The sequence below is a fragment of the Chiloscyllium plagiosum genome, chromosome 5, assembly GCF_004010195.1.
Source record: "Chiloscyllium plagiosum isolate BGI_BamShark_2017 chromosome 5, ASM401019v2, whole genome shotgun sequence".
In the NCBI taxonomy this organism is placed as follows: Eukaryota; Metazoa; Chordata; class Chondrichthyes; order Orectolobiformes; family Hemiscylliidae; genus Chiloscyllium; species Chiloscyllium plagiosum.
This window is the reverse complement of record NC_057714.1, coordinates 62,097,797-62,107,397: the sequence shown is the minus strand read 5'-3', so window position 1 is coordinate 62,107,397 and position 9,601 is coordinate 62,097,797. Positions and strand designations below refer to the sequence as shown.

Genomic DNA, 9,601 nt, shown 5'->3' with positions numbered 1-9,601 from the left:
CGACTCCCCTCCCTTCCGACGCTCCTCCCTACCTTTTATCTTAGCCTGCTGGACAAACTTTCCTCATTCCTGAAGAAGGGCTTATGCCCGAAACGTCGATTCTCCTGTTCCCTGGATGCTGCCTGACCTGCTGCGCTTTTCCAGCAACACATTTTCAGCTCTGATCTCCAGCATCTGCAGACCTCACTTTCTCCTACATATTCTAAACTAACCTCGTCCCATTTGCCAGCATTTCACCCATATCCCTCTATACCCTTCCTATTCATATGCCATCCAAAAACCTTTTAAATGTTATAATTGTACCAGCCTCCACCACTTCCTCTAGCAGCTCATTCCATACCACTCTCTGCATGAATAAGATGCCCCTTAGGTCTCTTTTATATCTTTCCCCTCTCACCATAAACCTACGCCCTCTGGTTCTGGACTCCCCCAACTCAGGGAAAAGACCTTGTCTATTACCTTATCCAAACTACTCATGATTTTATAAACCATTACAAAGTTCCCTCTCAGCCTCCGACGCTTCAGGGAAAACAGCCCAGCCTTATTCAACCTCCTCCTATAGCTCAAATCCTCCAATCCTGGCAACAACCTTGTAAATCTTTTCTGAACCCTTTCTAGTTTCACATCATCATTCCCATTGGATAGAGACCAGAATTGCACACCCTATTCCAAAAGTGGCCGAACCAATGTCCCGTACAGCCACAATATAACCTCCCAACCCCTGTACTCAACACTCTGACCAATAAAGGAAAGCATATCAAACGGCTTCTTCACTATCCTACCTACCTGCAATTCCACTTTCAAGGAGCTATGAACTTGCACTCCAAGGTCTCTTTATTCAGCAACACTCTCCTGGACCTCACCATTAAGTGTATAAGTCCTATCCTGATTTGCCTTTTCAAAATGCAGCATCTCGCATTTATCTAAATTAAACTTCATCTGCCACTCCTCAACCCATTGATCCATCTGATCAAGATCCCGTTGTACTCTGAGGTATCCTGCTTCACTGTCCACTACACCTCCAATTTTGGTGTCATCTGCAAACTTACTCACTATACCTCCTACGTTCACATCCAACATCACTAGATACAGGTCTCCAGTCTCCACCACCCTCTGTCTTCTACCTTCAAGCCAGTTCTGTATCCAAATGGCCAGTTCTTCCTGTATTCCAAGTGATCTAATCTTGGTAACCAGTCTACCACGAGGAACCTTATCAAATGCTGTACTGAAGTTCAGACAGATCTCATTCATGCTCCTCCCTGTAAAATGACTATATAGTTAATGAAGAATCTGATCTTCCAGAGAAGACTGTGACCTCATGTCTCTGTGCGCATGGGTGATCATTCTGTCTCCCTCTCAGGCCCAGAATAAAGATGAAGGAGGTAAAACTATACTGTGTCTCTAAGCGTTTTGCTTCGACTGGGGGCAGGGGGGAAAACAGGACAACATGTTGAAGTGTCAATAGTACAATCCCAATAAGGTGATCATGCCTCTCATTTCTCAGTTCCACCTAATTTCCCAGGACATATTCCCAGGAATATCCTCCCTAAGTACAGCTGTAACAATATCTCTTATCAAAAATGCCAGTCCCCCTCCTCTCTTGACTTCCCCCACTTCTATCCTTACTATAGCAATTGTATCCTAAAACATTAAGCTGCCAGTCCTGTCCATCCCTGAGCCACATCTCTGTAATTGCTATGATATCACAGTCCCATTTTCCTAACCATGCTCTGAGATCATCTGCCTTCCCTGTTAGGCCTCTTGAAATGAAATAAATGCAATTTAATTGATCAGTTCTACCTTGTTCTCTGTGATGTCCCTGCCTACCCTGACTGTTTGAGTCACTCCTTTTCTCAACCGTACCAGTCTCAGACTGATCTCTGTCCTCACTATCTCCCAGGGTCTCCCCACACACCCCCACCCACCTATCTCCCTCCCTCCCTCTTCCCCCCCCCCGCCCCCCAACCCTCACCACCTTACTAATTCAAACTCTCCCGAGCAGTTCTAGCAAATCTCCCTACCAATTTATTAGTTCCCTTCCAATTCAGGTGCAATCCATCCATCTTAAACTGGTCACTTCTACCCCAGAAGAGATTCCAATGATCCAAAAATGTGAACCCTTCTCCCCTGCACCAGCTCCTTAGCCAAGTATTCATCTGCTCTATCCTTTATTCCTACCCTCACTAGCTCATAGCACTGGGAGCGATCTGGATATTACTACCTTCAAGGATTCCTTTTTAAATTCCTGCCTAACTTCCTACATTCTTCCTTCAGAATCTTTTTCTTTTCCCTTCCTCTGTCATAGAGATGTACAAGACAGAAGCAGACCCTTCAGTCCAACTCATCCATGCCCAGATATCCCAAACTAATCTACTTCCATCTGCCAGCACCCGGCACAGATCCTTCCAAACTCTTCCTATTCATATACCCATTTAAATGTTGCAATTGCACCAGCCTCCACCACATCCTCTGGCAGCCCAATCCCCACACACCACCCTCTGCATGAAAAAGTTGCCCCTTAGGTCTCTTTTATATCTTTTCCCTCTCACGCTAAACCTATGCCCTCTCATTCTGGACTCCCCCAACCCAGGGAAAAGACCTTGTCTTTTTACCCTATCCAAGCCCCTCATAATTTTATAAACTTCTATAAGGTCACCCCTCAGCCTCCGCTGCTCCAGGGAAAACAGCCCCAGCTTTTCCAAAATGCAGCACCTCACATTTATCTAGATTAAACTCCATCGGCCACTCCTCAGCCCATTGGCTCATCTGATCAAGATCCCGTTGTAATCCGAGGTAACCTGCTTTGCTGTCATCTGCAAACTTACTCGTTAATTCCAATGTGTATAATGACCTCCTGCTGGTCCCTCTCACCTTTAGAACATTCTGCAGTCTCTCCAAGATATCCAGGGAGGCAACACACTATTCTGATTTCTCGCTGTCAACCACAAAAGCAACTGTCTGTTCCTCCGACTAGAGAGCCCCCTATCACAATTGATCACTTGGAACTTGATGGACTCCTCATTATGTTAAGGCCAATCTCAGTACCAGAAACTTAGCTGTTCATGCTACACTCCCCTGAGAGTCCATCACCCCCTACATTTTCTCTTAAAATACACAAGCACATCACCCAGAACAAGTCACTGAATGAAGATCAGGACAGGAAATGCAAGCTAATGCTTTTGCTCTTTAGCTCAGTTTGCAGGTCCAAGCTGCTGTGGTATGAGAAAAGAGAAAGCAAAATTCAAAATACAAATCACAACCCTGATCCACAACCGGGAATCTATACCTATCTTCTTAGGTGCTAAACTGTCTAATCAATGGAAGAAAGAACCGAAAATTAATTTAAGTTGCGGACAAGGATTAGTCAATAACATAAAATGATCTTCCCTGCCCTTTCAGCTTCACTCATTTTACCTAGGGTTGCCATGCTGCTACTAAACGCCCTTCTCCATCACCTATCAGCTAGCAATTTTTAAATACAAACATGCAAATTAGGACTAAGATTAGGCCACTTATCAAAGATTCATCTACTTCTGCCTTGAAATATTCAAGGACTCTGGTTCCACCATCTTTGGAGGGAGAGTTCAGAAAACTTAAGATCCTTTGTGAGAAAACAAGTTCTCATTATCCCTATCTTAAGGCAAAGGCAAACCTTGACTTTTAAACAGTAAACTATGAGAAAGTGAGGACTGCAGATGCTGGAGATCAGAGTCGAGAGATGTTGCTGGAAAAGCACAGCAGGTTAGGCAGCATCCAAGGAGAGGCAGAAGCGATGTTTTGGGCATAAGCACTTCATCATTATGCCCGAAGTGTTGATTCTCCTGCTCCTCGGATGCTGCCTGACCTGCTGTGCTTTTCCAGCACCACACACTCGACTTTTCAACAGTGACCCCCTTCTTCTAGTTTCACTCACAGAAGCAATATTCTTTCCACATGCACCCTGTCAAGACCTATCAGGATCTTAATGTTTCATCTGGTTTACCAATGTCCTTTAGGGAAGGAAATCTGCCATCCTGACTTGGTCTGGCCTATATGTGACTCCAAACAACACAGCAATGTGGTTGGCTCTTAACTGTCCTCTGGGCAATTAGGGATAGGCAATAAATGCTGGTGATGTGCTTGTGTATTTTATGAGAAAATGTAGGGGGTGATGGACTCTCAGGGGAATGTAGCATGAACAGCCAAGTTTCTGTTACTGAGGTTGGCCTTAACATAATGAGGGGTCCATCAAGTTCCAAGTGATCAATTGTGATAGGGGGCTCTCTAGTCGGAAGAACAGACAGACGCTTTTGCGGTTGACAGCGAAGATGAATTTTTTAAAAAAATCACTCACTGTTCTAAATACCAATAGATACAATTCTAGCTTGACTGACCTTTCCACAGAAGACCACCAACCCATTTAAAGCATTCCTGGTCCTTCCAATCTTAATGTGTGTCTTATCACTACATCTTTTCATCTGATCTTCGGCTTCAATCTTCTTCCTGGTAGTCCCATCTCAATCATTAGCTTCACCAAATTTTCTCCTTCTCTCAACAAATAACCAACCCACCACAACCTCTTCTCAGCACCTTTCTTCAACACTTCCACATTTTCACAGATCCCTGATGTGCTTGTTCCCTTTTAGGCTTTTTGCAGTAATACATACATCCACTTCAGTATCCCCATCCCCTGAATATCCAATCATTGTTCCTCTCTTCTTGACGTTGCCCATGTTTGTAATGTATATAACAAGGGCAGTCTCACAACTTTCTTGTAGAACCTTTCAGTTTCAATGACGTGCATGCATCACAAAAAACTGAATTTCTTCCAATGATTCAAACTAAAGTTAACCCATTGCCTAATTTCCAAATTTCTGTCTTTTGCAATGTTAATACATACATTCATACCCTTGAGGTAAATTATGGCATCAAAACATTCCGATTAGAAAATGTTATTTTCATCAGCAGTCAACCTGAGCTGAAAAACAAAGGAGCTAATTTCTAATATCTAAGAGCTCATCATCGACTGTATGGCAGATTGCTGAACAGGATGCAATCTCATCATGCAGCAGCTATTGGTAGAATGAGTTCTTCTTTAAAAAAGGCAGAGGTCAAAAGGAAAACAAGAAATATATAGAGTCAGAGTTATACAGCACTAAAACAGACCCTTTCGTCCAACTAGTCCATGCCAATGGAAAGCTTCATCATATCAGGCAGTTTATTGAGGAAGGGATTAAAAAATGTTAATGTTTCAGGTTGGCAATCTATCAAAAACCATTTTAATTATTAATTTTGTTACAGGAGGACCATCCAATTTGCATCAAATTAAGTTTTCAAAAGAATAGTCAAACTTCTGTAGAATTTGAGACAAAAATCAATGATAAACTGAGTCTCAAAATATTCGGGTTGCACAAAAGATTTAAGATGTCTAGCTCAACAGGTCATGATTCAGAAAGTGGATTCTCCCCTACTTGGTTTCTACTGGAGTATCAGGACCATTTGCAGGTAAGAATTCTGAATTCAGGAGGATTGGGTTTCCCCCCAGTTCTTTCTATTGCCATGTGTATCGTTTGCCTAACTCTGGATCCCTCAATCAAGGAGTCAGTGACATATCCATTCAGACAAAGCATTTCTCATTAAAGAGATTACAGCATGGTTTATCAAATACTCAGCAGTCAAAACTGAATCAATAACCAGAATGGTGTGAAACTTGGGAAGACTCCCCCACCTCTCACTCTTACCTAGCCATTTATTAGTGCTAAGAGGTCACAATGAGGTGAACTCTGACAAAGGCAAGAAAAAGATGACAGTCTCTCCAATCAAGTTAAATGTGGAAAGACGTGGCAGAGAAACCATTAGCTGAGCGCTACCCCTCCAACCTGGCAACAATGCATCAAAAGAATCTTCACATCTGCTTTAAGCCGATGCCCCTTACCTTAAATCTATATCTCCAGTCATGGACTCCCCCCAGTGAAGTTAGGTGGGGGTTGGGGGTCTTCATTTTCTATGCCCCTCAATCAGCAGAGAATTTTCATCAGTGTACACCTCCTGAGACACTGATATCAGATTAATTAATTGTCTTAGTCTGCAGACACTTGGTTGAAGGTCTCCCCTCCTTCTAGCTGGATCTCTTGTCCAGGCTGTGCCTGGGAGGAATAGGCAGTTAGCACATCTACTGGTGGACGTGGTACTGCTTCTGCCTCTCAGAGGTGCAAGGTGAAGTAACTCAAGTTTCTCCCATTCCATGATCAAGGCTAGCAACAGGGAGGTGAAGTAAAGGTGAGTGAAGTATAGGACAGGTGAATTCTCCCCAAGAAGCTGGCAATCACTTGTCAAGCTCTTTCTCAGAAATGCTTTGAAAGCTCTCTCATTTGGCCATGAAGGTTCACTCGTGGTTCTGAGCCTGTCCAACTCGTGGTTCTGAGTGAGCTGTTGGTACATTAGAAAACTGATGCGGTAGCTGGGAAATTGAACATTGAGTGGTAAGAGTTCTCAATTAGCTTAACTGCCCTAGTAAATTACCACTTTGCCTCAGTCCAACTCTGCAGAAACCCCAAAGAGAGACAGAATTCACACCAGATCTTACTTCCTGAGAAACCTGGTGCCAGGAAAAAGCCACATTGTGTGTGGTGGTCAAAGTAAACTTATTGAAAACTGGATTGAGTTATGTATTGTTTTTAAATAAAAAGACAGATAGCTTAAAACTTAGTTATTACATTAATTTGAAGACTGCACAAGATGGACAAGAGTGAGAGGTATAGTTAGTAAGTTTGCAGATCACACCAAAATTGGAGGTGTAGTGAACAGTGAAGAAGGTTATCTCAGATTATAACAGGATCTTGATCAGGTAGGCCAATGGGCTGAGAAGAGGCAGATAGAGTTTAATTCAGATAAATGTGAGGTGCTGCATTTTGGGAAAGCAAATCTTAGTAGGACTTATACACTTAATAGTAAGGTCCTCGGGAGTGTTGCTGAACAAAGAGACCTTGGAGTGCAGATTCATAGCTCCTTGAAAGTGGAGAGGCAGGTAGACAGGATAGGGAGGAAGGCGTTTGGTATGCTTTCTTTTATTGGTCAGAGTATTGAGTACAGGAGTTGGGAGGTCATGCTGCGGCTGTACAGGACATTGGTTAGGCCACTGTTGGAATACTGCGTGCAATTCTGGTCTCCTTTCTATCGCAAAGATGTTGTGAAACTTGAATGGATTCAGAAAAGATTTACAAGGATGTTGCCAGGGTTGGAGGATTTGAGCTATAGGGAGAGGCTGAACAGGCTGGGGCTGTTTTCCCTGGAGCGTCGGAGGCTGAGGGGTGACCTTATAGAGATTTACAAAATTATGAGGGGCAGATAGGATAAATAGACAAAGTCTTTTCCCTGGGGTCGTGGAGTTCAGAACTAGAGGGCATAGATTTAGCATGAGAGGGGAAAGATATAAAAGAGACCTAAGGGGCAATCTTTCACACAGAGGGTGATACGTGTATGAAATGAGCTGCCAGAGGAAGTGGTGGGGGGCTGGTACAATTGCAACATTTAAAAGATACTTGGATGGATATTTGAATAGGAAGGGTTTGGAGGGATATGGGCCGGATGCTGGCAAGTAGGACTAGATTGGGTTGGGTTGGCATGGACAGGTTGGACCGAAAGGTCTGTTTCCATGTTGTACATCTCTACGACTCTATGAGACTTAGACATCAGCAAAAAAGACATCTCTCAATCACCGTACAGCTATGCATAAAGAACGATGTATTAAATCTCAATTCAAGGGCTGGACTGCATTCACCAATTCCTTCCAAGGATAAACCATCTTCAACACAGTTTCCATTGACTTGGAAAAGTAACAAGTATACACTTCCAATTCCTGTAGCAAGACACCACCATATCTTTATAACAGGCCCTAACATATAGGGAAAGGTTACAGAAGTTAGAGCAGTAAGGGAATTTAATGTAATAAAGCTGCAGCATTACACAGCTGAGGATGAAAATGTGAGTTCGTTCCTGTCATTGCACACATTCATCTGTATTGTGACATAAGAGGATTTCACACTGCAGGAATAGCAACACATTTTGGATCATTTTTGCATACTTATGACATATACCAGCCATTAAATGGAACACAGGAGAAAATGAGGACTGCAGATGCTGGAAATCAGAATCAAAACGCGTGGTGCTGGAAAAGCACAGCCGGTCAGGCAGCATCCAAGGAGAGTCAACATTTCCAACATCAGGAATGAAGAGCTTATGCTCGTAACGTCGTCTCTCCTGCTCCTCAGATGCTGCCTGACTAGCTATGCTTTTCCAGCACCACACTTTGACATTAAATGGAATATGATTGGCAAACATTGTCCTTTACCAGTGTGGGAATGCAGCTAAACTAAAACCATAGCAAAGAAGAGGAAAAACACTATTTTTAAATGTGTTTTAAAAAGAACTTAGTGGGTGAACAAGTTATAAATCATTAAAAATGAATATCTTAACCTTCAAAAAACATGGCCTTGAATATAAAACCGGTATTAAGTTGCACTATATACGTATTTATAAATCACCAGTTAGATTGCAATTGAAGCAATCAAGGCCGAGGAGAAGTACGGCACAGATTTGCTGGAATACTACTGAGAGGGGGAAGGACTTCAGAAATGTAAAAATGCTGGGGGTCGTTGTTAGAACACAGAAGGTTAAAGGGAGACTCGTCATTAGCTACTATAAAGAACCAGGCTAATAGGAATGTGATTCCAAAAGCACTGAAACTACAGCAGAGCAGATTCAGAAATTAGGCTGACTTTGTTACCACCATCAACATGTTGGAGAAGTGACTACTGATCGCCACCAACAAAAGGCTCACGACCTCTCCCCGCATGAAAACCTCTGGCCTTATATCGGGGAGGAGGGTAGAGCCAATTCCTGAATCCGCCACCCGCTGCAGGCTCCGGGAGGAAGCAGCCCCGGGCAGCACGTGTGAGGAGGAGGGTAGGGGGTCCCACACCAGGCCCCCGGGGCTCAGCCTGACCGCCCACAGGCTGCGCTGCGTGCCCCAGAACTGAAGCTGAACCCCTAGTGCCAGCGGGAGAGAGGAAGGGGGCGGGGGGAAGGCCATGCCGGCCCGGCCCACTCACTCACTAACCTCCCCCCCGCCCTGCTCAGCTCAGCCCCGCTCCGCTCCGACCCCCACGCTGTGAGACGGGGCTTCTCCGCCTGGCACTTACCTGGTCCCGCAGCTTGAGGAACACCATGGCCCCGCGGCGGCTTGTGCTGAGCTGGCCTCGGCGGTTACCGGACAAACCCCGAGACCGAGGCCGCCCTCGATTTTCCGCAAATGCCGAAAAATCAGAAACGTTAAAAAAAACCCAAACTCACAACATTACCGCCACCCGCACCCCGCAGTAATCTGCACGGCCATTGGCCCCGGCACCACGGGCACCGCAAACAACAACCTCAACCATTGGAGCAGCAGCTCGAGGGACGTCAGCGCTGCCCTTTGACCCTTTCACCTGAGAAACAGCAGAGAGAGGGAGATCAGGTTCGGAGAGCGCGTGAGGTAACAGTCAGCACCATCACACCCCTCATGGTCAGTGTGTGTAGGGCGGCGGTGATTGTGGGAATTCGGGCACGGGGATCGGGGGGTAGG

The 9,601-nt window shown here is 44.6% G+C and overlaps 1 protein-coding gene and 1 long non-coding RNA gene across 2 annotated transcripts in view; one reads left to right on the top strand and one right to left on the bottom strand.

Annotated features, from left to right (window-relative positions):
• Positions 1 to 9,340, bottom strand: part of LOC122549929 (serine/threonine-protein phosphatase 6 regulatory ankyrin repeat subunit A-like) — a 162,547-nt gene extending 153,207 nt beyond the window's left edge. Inside the window, exon 1 of the mRNA XM_043690168.1 lies at positions 9,180 to 9,340. Coding sequence (XP_043546103.1) covers positions 9,180 to 9,206 — 27 coding nt within the window. The 5' untranslated portion in view covers positions 9,207 to 9,340. The remainder of the gene's footprint in view (positions 1 to 9,179) is intronic.
• A 133-nt stretch (positions 9,341 to 9,473) lies between these two features.
• LOC122549930 overlaps positions 9,474 to 9,601 on the top strand; it is a 77,644-nt gene continuing 77,516 nt past the window's right edge. The window contains exon 1 of the long non-coding RNA XR_006311707.1: positions 9,474 to 9,541. This is a non-coding gene — a long non-coding RNA (uncharacterized LOC122549930). The remainder of the gene's footprint in view (positions 9,542 to 9,601) is intronic.